Here is a 17,521-nt window from a genome sequence, read left to right as displayed (position 1 = left end):
ATGGCCGAAGCATTAGTCACTATTGCTGCTGAGGGGATCCTGAAAAAGGTGTTGTCTATTGCTGCCGGCGAACTCGCCATCGCTTGGGGTTACAAAGAAATACTGAGCAGCCTTCACAGTAAATTGGAGATGGTTCGTGCCAAGTTGCTCGATGCGGAGGGAAAAAAGGAAACAAGGGCTGTAATGGTGTGGCTGAAGCAGCTAAAAGATGTTGTGGGTGAAGCTGATGATGTGTTGGATGAGATTGATTACGAAATGTTGAGGCGTAAAATAAAGAAACAAGATCGGATGACAAGAAAGGTAGTGTGCCTTCCAAGCTTGAAAAAGTTTTCATTTCGTTATAAAATAGGCCATAAAATCCAAAACATCAATGAAAAGTTGCTTAAGATCAATACTGAAGCAAATAGTTTAGGACTACAAAATGAACAACCTGCTGGCCCTGTTCTAGATCGTCTCTATTGGAGAGAGACTGTTCCAAATCAAGAAGAATTTAAAATAGTTGGGAGGGATAATGATAAACTCCATATCATTGAAATTATAACCCAATCAAGAAAAGAAGAAAAACTTAGCGTTGTTCCCATTGTGGGAATGGGTGGGATTGGGAAGACCACTTTGGCTAAGTCGGTCTACAATGATAAAAATATTGACCCACATTTTGATGTAAAAGCGTGGTTGTGTGTGTCGGTTAATATCGACATCAATACACTTCTTGCAAAGATCTACGAATCTTTTGCCAAAAAGAAACCTACCTCGGACTTAAGGACCAATTTAATTGAAAGTCTTAAAGTGCAGTTGGCATCAAAAAGATATTTGCTCGTCTTGGATGACATTTGGGTCGAAGAGAGGCCATACTGGGAAGAGTTTAGGAGTTGTATGCTAAATGTAAGCTCACAAAATGGAAGTGGCATTCTTGTCACTACACGGAAGCTTGAAATCGGAACTCATGATATGCACATGGATTCGTGTCTTTTAAAAGGTCTTTCTGACGATTATTGTTGGGACATCTTCAGAGAAAGAGTGTTTGCTGCAGGCGCTTCAGCGTCCCCGGAACTGGTGAAGATAGGCCGCGACATTGTAGAAAAATGTGGTGGTTTACCATTGCTATTAAATGTAATAGGTGGCATGTTAGCACATTACAATGACACAGAGATGTGGTTGTCAATAAAAAATAGCAATGTTTGGGATCTGGAAGAAGAAAGGGATAGAGTTCAAAAGAGTTTGGAACTGAGCTTTGATAATCTCCCCAATTCTATCGCCAAGCAATGTTTTATATATTGTTCCATCTTTAAGAAAAATACGGTCATGGAAAGGGAAGAATTGGTCCAACTTTGGATGGCTTTAGGGTTGGTTCAAGCGGATGAGGAAAGAAACAAGGAGATGGAGGATGTGGGGAATGATATTTTTCAAATTTTGGTCAGCAATTCGTTGTTCCAAGATGTTGAAAGGGATGAGCTCTATGGTCACATCACTCATTGTAGCATGCATGATCTGGTGCATGATCTTTCATTATCACTTTCAAAACATGAAAGCCTACGTCTGGTGGACGTGACAAACGTTGATATTGCACATGTCCCTCAGGTTAAACATCTTGCTTTTTACCAAGAACAGAACCAGGAAGATGGACTCAAAGCCAAAGTTTCTACATTCATTGAAAGGAATAAGGTGGCTAGAACTTTGCATACACTGTTCTTCAAGGGTGAAGTTGAGAAGAAATTTTCATTTCAACGATTAAAGTACATACGAATCCTAAAATTTGAAGGTTGTAAGATAGAGAAGTTAGACGATTCAGTTGGAGGGTTGGTGCATCTCAGGTATCTTGATTTGTCGTATACGGGTATCCATGTTCTTCCTGATTCTATTGGTAAATTATACCACTTGCAAACTCTGAAGTTGCCTGAAGATATTGAGCAGTTTCCAGAAACCATGAGAAATTTGATATGCCTGCGATATTTCATGTCTGACACAGAGATTCCTGCCAATATCGTGGGGCAGTTGATATCTCTTCGAAAACTGTCTTCCATCAAAGTGCTTAGAAGAAAAGGATATGGTATTGAAGAGCTACGCCATTTAAATAACCTTACTGGAAGTCTCTCTATTTCATATCTAGAGAACGTCAGTAGCAAAGAGGATGCTGTCAAAGCAGATTTATCTAGAAAAAAAAATTTATATGAGATTGGATTCAGTTGGAGTGAGGATGATCAAGGTTCTAACAGAGGTGACAAGGATGTATTGGAAGGCTTGCAACCCCCTAGAGATGTGAAAATCTTGACATTTAGCAATTTTTCAGGTGATAATTTTGCAGAATGGGTAATGAAGATGGCAATCAATATTGATGGGGAAGAAACGCCGCTTGACAAGCTCGTGGAGATCAGATTATATAGATGTAGGATCTGCCTCTCTCTTCCGACGCTTGAGCACCTACCACATCTCCGGAATCTTTTTTTATGGAATATGGGCAGCTTGAAATGCTTAAGGAGCTCTGATGTTAATGGATCAACGAAGCCTTTGTCTCCATCGTTGAGATCACTTGTGCTATTTGGTATGGAAAGACTGGAAAAGTGGATAGATGGAGCACCCAACAGCTCAAAAATGATCTCGCCTGTCCTCCATAGCTTGGTCATTCGTGAGTGCCCAAAGATTATCGTCTTAGATGAATGCCATCCCCATCCTCTTGTTTACTTAGAGATTAGTGACTGCAATGGCCTGCTGTCCATTACGAGCATACAAGGCCTCACATCTCTTGAATCTTTAGTAATCGGCAATTGTCCAAGTCTTTCGGTAATAGCCAATTTGCCCAAACAGTGTCATTCTTTGAAGACTTTGTCTATTAGCCATTGCGATAACCTGACTTCCTTGCCTCATGACATGTTTGACTGTTTTGCCTTCTTAAATGATTTGACACTTGGTCCGTTCTCGAAGGAGCTGGATTCTTTCCCGAGTCTCCAAGGCATCCAGAAGTTAAGGAACCACCTTCACTACTTGGACCTCAAAGGTTGGGATCATTGGGAGTCAATTCCAGAAGAAATACAACACCTCACCTTACTGACTGCGTTAATCATAAGTGGATTTGGAATGCGAGAACTCCCCATGTGGTTAACCAACATGTCATCTATCCGACATTTAATTTTCCATGATTGCAAGGGGATAAATAAAGAAACATGAGTTTCAATAATTGCAACGGACTAGATGAAGAAAAGATTAGACGGGGGCAATGTGGGAAGCAACTGATGTCACACTAAACCATTCAAAGTGTTAATTACGTTGTATCACTCATTCCTCCTGTTACTCACTAATAACCTCTCCTCTCACTTTCTCCTCCCTTCTGATCCAATTGTACCGAGACATTTCTCTTGTTCAATAAGAGAAAAATACAAAAGATGTGTAAAAGTCCAAACAGTAATTTTATAAATTCGATACTTACATTTTATACTAAATATCACAAAACTCTTTTCTCATTTATTCCATACAGCTATTGACTTTTATTTGCAAGTGATGGACCAATGCTTCAACATTCAGTACTGCTTAATTAGTATTTTTTTATCATAGATAATTCATTATCGGACCAATTCATTGAATGATGGTTCTCGTTCATTGTAACTGATTTGTACTATACTACTAATATGTGGAACTGCAATATAAGATTTCAAATTTTCTCATCCTCCTTTGTGTTGATCTACATAAATCATCGGTAGAATGTTCCTTGGGATTATACACTTATCACTACTGTCAATATTTATTAGTTGTAATGATGTACTAGTATTAAATTTAATATCTTCTAAACACAAATAACAGTCAACATGCTATGTTCACACATGTGGGTTAAGAATTTATTGGATGGTATTGGATTAATTGACACTCTTAGGAAATGGATATGTTGGGATTTGACAATAAAAGAGATAGCTACATACCGCTAGTGACCCCGGTTTTCTATTATTTTACAATCATTGTAAGTGTTCAAAATACCAAACTTCAATATAAATTATACAAAGTGATAACAAGTGAAATACTAAATCTGAAAAAAAAAATTGTAAACAAAAGTCAACACTTAGTGTTGTATGTATTTCAAAAGGTGAGGGGAAATATAGACTTACAAATTAACCACACAAAGGTAAAGCAAAAACATACGTGTACATCTCTAGTTAACAGCTTGACCCTCAACTTTCTAATCCTTCAACTATATACCAACTAACTTCAACATATGTTGTAGGTTTCACACTATCTGCCAATAAACTTGTCACCAAAATGTGAATGATTGTATATCATTACTTCAATAAACCAACATTTTAGACCAAACAAAAACGCTTACAAGAAAGAGCAGGATTGAATATAAAATTTATTAACACTATTAAATTTCATCTTAGTTTCAATATAAACAACTAAGAGCATAAGCTAGAATATCTTGGAATTTGAAAAATAATCATATCTTATCAGGATCAATGTTTTAAGTTGTTATTACTATACCAGGTCCCATGAGACAACTACAAAGAGCGGTTTCCTTTAATACACGGAGAAAAAGTTAAACAAAAAATAAATAAATAAATAAACAGCTTCTAAGCAACAACAATGGCAAGATCACAAATTATATGAAGCCATGTTATGTTTTAAGTTATTACAAATTTATTCATCCAAATTGGTACACTGTAGCTCTCGCCTTACAACTCCATTATTCAGACTAAAAAGGCGACGCAATCTACAATGACCAAAAGCAATGAATACTTAGATAACATTTACACATTTTTATCAAATTTATGAAGCCATGTTTTATGTTATTACAAATTTATGCAGCCAATTTGGTAAACTATGGCATAAACTGTTATCAATATGAAAAATAGCTACAGAGACGGGTAAAAAAACCCATTTTTGTTGCATACATTAGAAAAAAGATGCAACTTCACTATAAAAGTAAGTGTTTCACCATCATATTAAGAACCATTACAGAAAAAAAAATCATCTCAAATAGGCAAGAATGAAAAGCCATATTCTAGCAATAGTCTGGTATTGATTCAATCTTTAAGCTGCAAACTGAAAGTTATGTCACCTTCATCTTTGCCAACATGATCTTCATCCTGTCAAAGTCATTAAGTGAGGCTCTCTTCTTCTAGACAATGGCCTTTCTTTCCCAAGAATTTTTCACCCACTTGCTCTTAGAATCTGCAGTTAATCAATATTTAGGTATCTGAAAACCCACAAGAACCCACCAACCAATAAAGAGAACATCATAAAAAGAATGCTAGACCGGGTTTCTTCCATATAAACATTTCTGAAGTATCCATTAGCTCAATAAGTATAAAACTTAACATTTTGAAAATGTGTTGAACAACATAATCTGTTACTTCGCAAAACATTTCTCAAGTATCCTCCTACTAATTTGAACATCGTATAGATAAAATCACTATATTAAACTAGCTCTGTGATATTCAACATGTTGGTGTTGGCGAATTTATGAGGGACGGATGTGGTGTATACGTGTTCTGTCCATATCATCTATTTACTTGGAGTGTTGTCCAAGCCTTGGTGTGTTCTCCAAGTTATTCTAGAACTCCTTGAGTTATAAGGAAATTCTAGTTTGATAGGAATCCTAATAGTTTAGTATATATATAGATGTTAGGTTCCTGTATTTATCATCATTGGAGTTTTTGAGATAGTTTTCTTCAATAATAAAGTTTGCGAGTTTATGCAATTACCTCTTTAATTGGTATCAGGACTTATTTTACCTAATCAGAATCTTTGTGTTCCTGCTGTGAATCTCTGTGAGCCCTCCTGCTACAGAAGAAACTCGTGAGGAGAATCTGTGCAGCAAGTGAAACCAGCGATAGTTTCTGTGAAGGAGAAGGAGAACTCGTGAAGGCGAACCAAGACGGAAATCGCTACCTGTTCAGAATTCTCGTATAGAATCCGAGCAGGAAGTTAAATCATGACATCAATTGAAATTCTCGTGCATTAAAGATTTCCTATTCGATTATTGTGACCTGTTCGCAACTAGTGTGGTGAAATCAACGATTTCTGCGTTAGTGAAATTGGCGATTGCTTGAAGCCCTCGTGTGAAGAAATTGTTCAGAGTTATCGTGTGGAGAAAATCGCTATTGTTCGATTTCTCGTGTTGAGAATCTGAACAACAAGAAGCATCATGAAAGCAATAAAACCTGCGACACACGAAGTGAAACTGCGGGTTCTTAACCTGCTCCAAATCGTAGAACGCCTTTTGCCCTAAAGAAGAAATACAAACGTGTTTTTTTTTTTTTTTTTGTTTAACTTTGGGACCTCATCAGAAGGCGTGTTTGGGTTAGCCCAAATTTTGATTTGCCAATAATAGTACACAAATCGTGATTTCAATTTTTTGCTTATATTAGAAACAAGTCAAAAATTTTATTTGATTTGTGTGGAGGAATCAAACATTAAACCGAGATGTCGGGAATAGAATCGTCCCATCCATCGGCTAAGGAGCACATGTCATTCACGTTCCAATGTCCAACCTTGACATCGACGAACTACACAATTTGGAGGATGCGTATGGAGGTGCTACTTGGGATTCATGGCGTTTGGGATGTGATTGATCTCGGACTAGATGATGTGAAGAAAAACAATATCGTGAAAGGATTGTTGTTTCAATCGATTCCGGAGGATTTAATCCTTCAAATCGGTAATTTGAAAACCGGAAAAGAGATGTGGGAAGCGATTAAAACTCGTAACCTAGGAGCTGATCGTGTGAAGGAAGCCCGACTCCAAACTCTAATCACGGAATTCGAAAATTTAAAGATGAGTGATACTAGTACGATAGACGAGTTCGCTGCTAAATTATTTGGGATTGCTTCGAAATCCGCTTCACTAGGAGAGGTCATGACCGAACAAAAGCTTGCGAAGAAGTTTCTTACGAGCCTCCCTAGGCGATTTGTCCATATAGTTGCAGCCCTTGAACAAGTTTTGGACCTTAAAACAATTGGCTTTGAAGGCGTGGTTGGTCGCTTAAAAGCTTATGAAGAAAGAATCAAGGGTGAAGACAAAGTAATCGAGACTCAAAATAAATTACTTTATTCCAAAACCGAATCATCCAACAGAAACACCGATTCATCAAGAGGTAGAGGTCGGGGTTCAAATAACCGAGGAAGAGGACGAGGTGGTGGACGTGGTCGGGGTAATACCCAAAATCACGGTCACTCGGAATCCTCTAAAAATCGTGAAGATCAAAAGCAAAAAGGAAAACAACGCGAGCAAAGAGATCTCTCAAATATTCAATGTTACCGGTGTGACAACTATGGTCACTTTGCTTCAAGATGCCCGGACCGAATAAAAAATCATGAGGCTAACCTTAATCAGACACACGAAGGAGATACAAATCATGAAGAAGGAACGTTCTTTATGATGAATACAATTCAAGAAACGGTGTTCTTGAATGAAGACAAATATATCCCTCCAAAAGTTGAAGCAAATGCCGATGAAGACGGAATTTGGTACTTAGATAATGGTGCGAGCAACCACATGACCGGAAACTACTCTTATTTTTCTGAATTAAATAAAAACATAACAGGTAGAGTGAGATTTGGAGATGGATCGTGTGTTAGCATTAAAGGAAAAGGGTCAATTTTGCTCGAATTGGAAAACTGGTGAGCAAAAATTAATGAAAGATATTTTTTATATCCCATCACTTCGTAGCAATGTTATTAGCCTCGGACAATCTACAATAGCCGGTTGTGATATTCGGATGCGATGTGATTTCCTAACCATGCGAGATGGAGAGGGAAGATTACTTATGAAAGTCCCGAGAAGTGCAAACCAACTCTACAAAATAAAGTTAAAAGTTGGAAAACCACATTGCTTACAAGCCAAGTTTAATGATGAAGCTTGGTTATGGCACGCGTGACTTGGCCACATTAATTTTGGCGCGATAAACTTGATGCACAAGCTAGCTAAAGGGGTACCGGCAATCCAACATCAAGACCAACTTTGTGAATCTTGCATGTTTGGAAAACAAACAAAGCAGTCGTTTGCAAAGAAAGCTAATTATAGAGCTACAGATATTCTCGAGATGGTGCATGGAGATATTTGTGGACCGGTTAATCCCCCCACCCAAGCGGGTAATATTTATATTCTAGTTCTTATTGATGATTATTCTAGATATATGTGGTCTTTTCTTTTGAAGCACAAAAGTGATGCATCCGGGATTATTAAAAGATTCAAGATATCAATTGAAAAACGAACCGGTAAAGAGATCAAGACTTTCTATACAGATAGAGGTGGAGAATATATCATACAAAACGACGTATTATGATGTGTTTGGGTACCTAAACTTATATACCCTTAAGTGTATATTCACTTTTCATATATATATATATATATATATATATATATATATATATATATATATATATATATATATATATAGGAGTAGGATCAAATGAGAACACCAAAAAGGTTGAGAACGCGAGAACAAGTATATTCATTTGTGATTCCATGTATTCATTTGTGGAGAAATGATAAATTTTTACGTCTTTAATTTCAATTGAAGAGAAATCATATTCATGTTGATTGTGCGCAAAAATTTATCATTTATCCACAAATGAATACATGGAATCACAAAAGAATATTGATGTTCTCGCGTTCTCAACCTTTTAGGTGTTCTCATTATATATATATATATATATATATATATATATATATATATATATATATATATATATATATGTGTGTGTGTGTGTGTCTGTGTGTGTGTGTGTTTTATAAGCTAAATTTAGAGGATCTTATGGTTCTTTTTTTCTCATTTAATCTTTTATCTGTATACACAGTCCAAAATATCGTATGTAACAAAAAAATTTAAAAATTTTTAGTCATTTTTTATTATTTAAGATCATTTAATTTAAAAACAAACTTAGCTTGACGTCAGTACCATTGTTTCAAAATCTTTTAAAAAAAAGCATAATATAGTTCAATACATATCGATGGAAGGCGAACGGGCAACAAGTTGCGCCGCTAGTCTTTTCTGGATGGCAAAACTAATACTTTTGAAAATAACATCTGTAGATCTAGGAGATATGACATTAGAGTGCATGACCCAAGCTGCGCCGCTAGCCCTTTCTGGATGGCAAAACTAATCCTTTTGAAAACAACATCTGTAGATCTAGGAGATATGACATTAGAGTGCATGACCTAAGCTGCGCCGCTAGCCCTTTCTAGATGGAGAAACTAATCCTTTTGAAAACAACATGTGTAGATCTAGGAGATATGACATTTGAGTGCATAACTCAAGCTGCACCGCTAGCCCTTTCTGGATGGCAAAACTAATCCTTTTGAAAACAACATCTGTAGATCTAGGAGATATGACATTAGAGTGCATGACCCAAGCTGCGCCGCTAGCCCTTTCTGGATGGCAAAACTAATCCTTTTGAAAACAACATCTGTGGATCTAGGAGATATCACATTAGAGTGCATGGACAACATGTCACAAACACGAACAGATCTCGGAGAAACTGGAAACACAAACGAACGCAAGTGGAAGAGGCCGTTGTCGTTGCTCCACCGTTATAGACTTGCTGCCGATTTCCTCATCAATGACTTCGATTCCACCATGGCATCGTCGTCTTTTCTCTGCCATTCTCTATGTTGGAAAATAAGTCTCAAAAACACAGAACTTGCAACTCATGAATATAATGAAAATAAACTTGCAGAAGAGAAATAAAAAAGAAACTTTCTAATATGAAGTGAAGAGAGTGTACGAAAGTTGCTGAAGAAAGCTAAATATTCATATTAAACAAGGCCTGTATATAGCCTTTTAAAACATCTACTGTGAACAAAAGAAAACTAATAAAAAATACTAAACTATGCCGCCTAAAGACTAGGTAAATATGAAAACTGCCCAACATGCACATCCTAAAATCTGGTCAAACCTTTTACCAAGTCTTTTTTTTTTATTCAAAGTAAAGCAAGTGTAAATGACTTAACCCATGACCCATAAAAACTTGACCCATGACCCATCTAATAAACGATTACCCCAACATTCACCCCCTTAATCGTTTATTTCGTTGTTCACAGCAGTGTTGGTTCATCAACCTCGCATCGATTCAAGTTGAGCTCATTTTTTTTCTCCCACATTGGACACTACGAAATGTAATGTCCGAACTCATTACATTTGTAGCATTTCACGTGACTCTTGTCCCGTTGTACTCGACCTTCTCCTCGACCTTTCCCGGGACCCCGACCTCCTCCTCAGCCACACCCATAGTCTTCCCAATTCGAGTTTACACAACCACAATGCTCACACCTATGCTCTTTTTCTTTTGGTTTTTCATCAGAATTTACAAGTAAAAGCTGATTTTGCTCGGGTTGGATCTCCTCAACTTTGATTCTTTCTTCATAAGATTTAAGTCGACCCACAACATCATCATAACCGATGGTCTTCAAGTCTACAACTTGTTCTATAGAAGCCACAATATGAATAAAACGTTTTGGTAACCCATTAAGAAACTTCTTAACCAATTTTGTTTCTTTCATAACCGATCCAAGTGAGGCGGCTCGAGAAGCATATTCAGACAACTTATTAGCAAAGTTATATATCACCTCTTGGTCCTTCATTTTCAGATTTTCAAACACTCCCATTAGAGTTTGAAGTCTCGCCTCCCGGATTCGATCCGCACCCAGATGACGGGTTTTGAGAACCTCCCACATCTCCTTTGCGGTTATGAGATTCCCTGTTAACAGTGTCTGCTCCTCGGGTATGGCTTGAAACAAGAGTGCAATTGCTATGTTATTCTTCTTTGTATCCCCATTGACTCCCGGGTCGATTGCCTCCCACACCCCGTGAACATTGAAGATAGCCCGTATCCTCATAGACCACACTGTGTAATTTGTTGATGACTAGACATGCACACAAAAACCGATTTAGGCTACAGGATCCGATCCGATCCGAAAATTGGATTTGGTCAAAACCGGTTTTGACCGAACCGGATCGGATTGAACCGGCCACCGGATCGAGACTTCGGACAGCAAATCAGATTATACCCCGGATCGAGAACCGGTTTTTGTTGAAACTGGATCCAAAACCGGTTTGAAACCGGATTTTTTGCTACCGTTAAAAAACGGGAAAATTTGAAATTTTTTTTTACTAGTCATTGGAACTTAAAAAAAACGGCTACTTTGACTTTTTTTTTTTTTTGACTTTTTGGCACTTCAAAACACCTATATATATATATATATATATATATATATATATATATATATATATATATATATATATATATATATATATATATACCTTTCATTTGCTACATTTCAATTTTACACAAAAAATTTACTACTTATTTTCATAATACTCAAAAAAATGAGCTCGAGAAATTCAACCGCGGGTCAAGATTCGGATGCAATGGTGGTTAAAATCATACCAACCACTCGGAGTAAAGAAGTGTGGGAACATTATGATTTGTGTTTGTTGTCGAATGGGAAGGAAAAAGCGAGATGCAAGAAGTGCAAAATGTTTTTGGGAAAAGATGGCAATAGCACGTTAAGGAGTCATACAACAAAAACTTGTCTGACTGTGAAAGGTCAAAGCGATCCAAGTCAACCAAATATTACTCCCGACGGGTCGATCTTCATTTACAACAACGACGACCTTCGTGAAAGCTTTTGCAAGTTCGTGATTCAAGAGGGCTATCCTTTCAACCACTTCGACAACCCACGATTAACAAGGATTTTGCGGGAAAAAATGCAACCGCAATACCGGCAAGTAAGTCGCACTTCTCTTAGACGTGATGCTTTAAAGTATTGGGATATAGCCAAAAAAGATATGCAATTGGGATTTTTAAATATAAAAACCGGTGTTTCTTTAACCTGTGACGTTTGGTCCTCCGCCGGTAGTTGTCCCAAAAGCTATCTTTGTGTCACAGCACATTGGATAGATCCCTCTACTTGGGTAATGAACAAACGAGTTATTGCTTTTGAACTTTTTGCGCATCCTCACACAGGGGAAAGATTATTTGCAATTTTAGTAAGCGTTATAGAGACTTATAATTTACGCGGCAAAATCTTCTCTATTTCGTTTGACAATGCAAGTAACAATACCGCCGCGGCAAAAAGATTAATTGCAAAATATAAACCTATTTTGGATGGCTCGTTTTTTCATACTAAATGTGTGTGTCACATTATTAATCTTGCAGTACAAGATGGTTTAAAAATGATAGATTCGACGATTGAAAAATTCAAAACTATGTTAACTAGAGTTTTTGGAAAAAAATAAAGCTACAATGGAAAAATATCGAAAGTTTGCCATTTCCATTAACGTAACTCCATATAGTCCTCATTGGGATTGTGACGCTAGATGGAGTTCAACATGCATGATGTTTGAAAGTTTGACACGTCAAAGAATCGCTTTGCAATTATTTTACGACACAATTTCAAAAGGAAAAAACCCGGTTTCGGATTATGATTGGGATTTGATGGAAGAGTTTGTGGAAATGTTAAAAGTTTTTAAACAATCAATCACTTTTCTATCGGGTGTGTATTACCCTACAAGTCCGTTGTTACTAAATGCATTATGGTTGATGTCCGCACAATTGGAACGTTTTGAACAAAGAAGTGAAATATTTGTTTTGGTTACGAGACCAATGAGACAAAAACTAGTCAAATATTTCAAAGAAATGCCACCACTTTTTACTTGCGCCGCGACATTAAACCCATGTATCAATGTTACGGGTGTAGAGGCTTTGATTACCAAAATTGCTATGTCTTTAAATTTGCACAAAGATAACTCAAACTACATCCGTAACCAAATAAACATTTTTAATGATACTTTTACTAATTTGTTTGACATTTACGCTACAAAATATGGCAATATGTCAAACACTTTTGCAAGTGTAACCGACTCTACTAGCGGTGCATCGGGTAGTGGTGGGGGTCGAACGGATTTTCATATCGACCTCTATAACTACCTTTTGGCAGAGCAAAACAAAAGAGCACGCACATTAACGCCTAGTAGCGAACTTGGAATTTATATGGGTTCAAACTTTTGTGCATGTCTATTGATGACAACACCGGACACTGAAGAGACATGATGTTGCTCTCCTTGGCTGTAGCTCCTGTTTGATCCTTAGGTGGAGCCATCCTTGCGATTTACTGCACTACCAACGTTACATAATCAACTAAAAAAACCACTGCTTGAAAGAGCTACCTGCAAACACCTTTGGTTGCCTTTCACGTGTTGTTTTACACCTTTTGATTAACACCTTCTGGTTGCTCTTGATTCTCGTATGTTGTTCTTCGATCAAACTGGGTTAACAAGCCCGCTGATTTTGGCCGGAATCACGACTCATCTCCGCTACCCTTTTGATCCTTAGAACAGAAAAGGAATCACGACTCGTCTCCGCTACCCTTTTGATCCTTAGAACAGAAAAGAAAACAACCTATTGGTGAACCCCTCTTCAATCTATCTCCGCTCTGATACCAAATGTTGGAAAATAAGTCTCATAAACACAGAACTTGCAACTCACGAATATAATGAAAATAAACTTGCAGAAGAGAAAAAAAGAAACTTTCTAATATGAAGTGAAGAAAGTGTACCAAAGTTGCAGAAGAAAGCTAGATATTCATATTAAACAAGGCCTATATATAGCCTTTTAAAACATCTACTGTGAACAAAAGTAAACTAATAAAAAAAATACAAACTATGCCACCTACAGACCAGATAAATATGAAGACCGGCCAACGTGCACATCCTAAAATCCGGTCAAACCTTTTACCAAGTCTTTTTTTATTCAAACTAAAGCAAGTGTAAATGACTTAACCCATGACCCATAAAAACTTGACCCATGACCCATCCAATAAACGATTACCCCAACACTCTACTCATCGCCAATTTCCTCATCAGCGACTTCATGTTTCGAATCGGTGTTTACTGATTTCCTCATGTTCGATTTCGATTCCAACAGGTTATGAATCGTGTCTTTCTGATTTCATCATCAGTGATTTTGCAGTCGTGTTTTACTGATTTCATCATCAGTAATTCCAACTTTTCCTGATTACTAAATATCACAGATTATGGGATTTAGGTGTGTGAAATCTCTTGTGTCTGTGACAGCGGTCATGTTTTTTCTAGTATTATAACTTCTGTCACGTAAATTGTGTTTATCTTCATTCTTGGGTTACTTTATTTCACTAATTACAAAATCATTAGCGTTTGGCAGTCTAAATTCGTCACGTGGGTTGCACTCATGTGATTGAGGAGGGTTCTACGTTCTGCCTCGTTCTAACAATTGTGGAGTTCCCTTTCTTGATGCATTGTTTGTTCATTGGAGAATTTGATCTTTTTACTCTATGCAAAGGTCTAATTTCAGAACAATCTTTGACTATTTTGCCCTAGGTTATGGTGTTGCTACACTATTCATTGGGATGATATAGAAACCTTTTGGTTGCTACTGCTTAATCAACTAAGCCTTCAGAGACACTTGGGTACCAAATATTGGTTATCATTTATGGTTACTTCTACTTTCATGTATTTACAATTAGGCCCTTTATGTTAATTTTTTGGATTAGTATTTTAAGTTTTAGTTAGTACTTAGTAAAATTGATAAAAATAATAATTTGGATAAATATGATATTTTGATAATTTATTTGAATGTTACAATAATGAACTCTATGTTGCAGGTTGTTGAAGTAATAAAGGATTTCTAGACATGCATTTCATAAATGTAAACTTCGTTCTATTTTATTTGATAGTAAGTTGTCCAAACTGTTCATTATCCTTTTTAAAAATTATGAAATTAAAGTTATGTTTTCGTCCTTAATATATTATTATTTGTGTGATCAGAAGTTGGTAAATTTGAACTACTTTCATTTCTTCTTATTACAAGAACAAGGTTAAATGCAAGAAATATCCTTTATGTTTCTATGAACTATTTTCAACTATGATTCCTTAAGAGAAGCTAAGCCCTATCTGATTATCATACATATCATTGCTTGTGTTGACTGGTCCAAATAAAGCTGCAGTTCCTCACCAAATATTTATTTATTTAATTAAAATCACTGATTTGAATACAGTTTCTATGTTTAATGAATTAATCTTGAAATTCATTCTCGTTAGATGTTTTACCTTTTTAACAGATAGCTTATTGGTGATTCTGGCCTTTTAACAAGGGGCATTGTTTGTTGAAACTTCACAGGATTATGTACCTACATTGAAATGGTCAGCAGTAGAGGCAGATGAAGCATAAATTATGGAAATAACCCCGTTTAAAAAAGACTAGTAATGGTTTTTTATGTTTAGGATTACAGAGGAGGGACAAGAAGTGTAATTTTAACTTCACACTGCTAAATCACGTTACATTATATCAATAATATTTTGGTTAAATGCAAAAAGTGGCAACGTACTTCCATTGACTTGTTTATTATAGCTTTGTACTTTTATTTCTTCCTATTAAAACATTGGACTTTGAAATTTCTACTCAATGCTACCAATTTCCCTTCAAATACAATATCGTTTTCATTGTTATGATTGGTCAGATTTTTAAAGTATAATATCTTAATAGGAAAAAAAATTTAAAAGACAATTTTATAATCAAGCACATCTCTCATACTACAATGACTTAATGGACTTAATGAGGACACGCCTTTATCTGATAGGCTATATATGGATGTTTGTTTTTTATTCAATGCAGAAAAAAAAAATGACTTAATAGAGAAATATAGGGAAATGACATCTTCCCATTAGTGCTAACTTTTAGATAAATATTCCAACAGGTTCTTCCTAATTTTTACAAAGCTTCAATCATATTTTGCAGGGCTTAATCAGCAAGAGTATCAAACAACACAAAAGTTGGGTTATAATGAACTATATGAGATTGTATCTTTTAGGGTTTAATCGATCACCGAGTGAAATTGTTAATGTGTTTGTTGCGTCACAGAGTAATGATTTGAAGATAGTTGTAGCCTTGTGGGTGATGCTACTTGTATTTTTGATAAACATCAACGGTCTGAGTTTTATAATCAACCATGGTTTTTTATTTGTTTTATTTTTGGTAATCATGTTTGAAATTTGGCATTGATATTTTTGTAATTGGTAGAAATATAATGAAACAGATAACTATGGTAAACCAAGTTTTAAGACATGAAACATGCTATATTGATGCTTTCTACAGCTTCAAATGAAAAAATGGTGTTGGGTCATCTTCCATTCATAAAGTTGGTAAACTAATCACAGATGCTTAATGCCATGAACCATTTGATCAGTTTATTACCGGTCTCTCTCCATGCTAAACTCGTGTAGATTGATAAAATAAGCGGATCAATCGTTCTCGATTGCTAATCTTTCAGCATGAACACATACTGGAATACACATGTCCTGTTTTCCACCTTCCACCTTGAGCTAAGCAATTGTATTTTGTTCATCCTGATCATTATTCAATTTACAGCAACCAACTTTCTATTTAAACCCACATTAGCTACTATAAGATGATATAAACAGAATATTTTAGTCAATTTATAGCAACCTGCTATCTAGTTAGAGGCACACTAGTTATAAGATGGCATGAAAGGAAATTAGGATGCTATATATAAAATGACGTAAATGAAAAGTATCTTGACATAAATACAAATAAACAAAATAATTTTACTCAATTTATACATAGCAACCTAATTTTTGTTTAAAACCACGGTACCTGTAAGAAAGGCATAAATAGTAAGCATGCTGCTATAAAACAATATAAATGAAGAGAGGGGGGGGGGGGGGGGGGGGGGGGGGGGGGGGGGGGGGGATTGTGCATGTGTTGATTCATGAAAAGAGTGGTGTTTACCAATGGAGAGTGGCAGTGATGAAGGAGGGATGGTGTTGAGCATATAGATGAAATGAGGGGTGGGGTTAGCTATAATTAAATAATTTTAATGGGATTTTTAATTTCTTTATAATTTAAATTAAAATATAGAAAATAAAAACCACAAAAAAGCTAATCAGGGGCAAAACAGTAAATTTGGATTAAATGTGTAACAAAATGAAAACATAGGGACTAACCATATTAAAAGGATGACATCAAGAAAAAGTTAGGGTCGATAGGTGGGTATTAATTTGGAAAATTATATGGACCATTTATGTAGTTTTGTCTTAATTATATTCTCAATTTCTCATTGACACGATTGTTACAAAATTTCCATATTCTAGATAGATGGAGTAAGAAAAAAAATGTAGGGCTTAAAATCTAAATATATATTTACATATCATATATATTATAATTATAATAAAGGTATATGAAAAGGAATATAAAATAAACCAGTTACAAAGATCAATTCCGGTTTATATAAAATATTATATATTAACTATTAACATAAAATACAATGATATATTAATATGTTAAATAAATAATAACAAAGTAATATAAAAAGAAAACAAAAGAAAAGCAAGTATATTTTCTAAACTTGTAACATAGGGAAGATCAACTCAATTCCTAGACACCTTCCAATTCGATACCATTTTCCACTACACACGCCAACAAATGGATTTCCTTTTCCATTGATTGGATCTCTACCAGCTCTTAGACTCCATCACATTCTCTCT

At 35.9% G+C, this 17,521-nt stretch overlaps 2 protein-coding genes and 1 long non-coding RNA gene across 4 annotated transcripts; all 3 read left to right on the top strand.

Annotated features, from left to right (window-relative positions):
• On the top strand, nt 1-3,162 carry LOC128132319 (putative disease resistance protein RGA3). The gene has a single exon (XM_052768845.1). It carries the CDS (start codon nt 1-3, stop codon nt 3,160-3,162), a length of 3,162 nt encoding a protein of 1,053 aa, XP_052624805.1.
• A 3,348-nt stretch (nt 3,163-6,510) lies between these two features.
• Nucleotides 6,511-7,605, top strand: LOC111875918 (uncharacterized). Its single transcript, XM_023872446.2, has one exon. It carries the CDS (start codon nt 6,511-6,513, stop codon nt 7,603-7,605), a length of 1,095 nt encoding a protein of 364 aa, XP_023728214.2.
• A 6,182-nt stretch (nt 7,606-13,787) lies between these two features.
• Nucleotides 13,788-15,350, top strand: LOC111875955 (uncharacterized). Of its 2 annotated transcripts, none has more exons than XR_002844855.3 (3): nt 13,788-13,907; nt 14,623-14,693; nt 15,138-15,350. It is a non-coding gene; the product is annotated as an uncharacterized LOC111875955 (long non-coding RNA). The 2 variants fall into 2 exon arrangements; XR_006188726.2 differs by having other exon boundaries at nt 13,790-14,427.
• The last annotated feature ends 2,171 nt before the right edge of the window (nt 15,351-17,521 follow it).

Source organism: Lactuca sativa, chromosome 2 (assembly GCF_002870075.4).
Source record: "Lactuca sativa cultivar Salinas chromosome 2, Lsat_Salinas_v11, whole genome shotgun sequence".
Classification (NCBI taxonomy): Eukaryota; Viridiplantae; Streptophyta; class Magnoliopsida; order Asterales; family Asteraceae; genus Lactuca; species Lactuca sativa.
This window is presented reverse-complemented; position numbering and strand designations above follow the sequence as displayed.

Bases quoted from the DNA above. Each gene is read 5' to 3' on its own strand.
- LOC111875918 (XM_023872446.2), top strand. From the start codon at position 6,511: ATGGAGGTGCTACTTGGGATTCATGGCGTTTGGGATGTGATTGATCTC.
- LOC128132319 (XM_052768845.1), top strand. From the start codon at position 1: ATGGCCGAAGCATTAGTCACTATTGCTGCTGAGGGGATCCTGAAAAAG.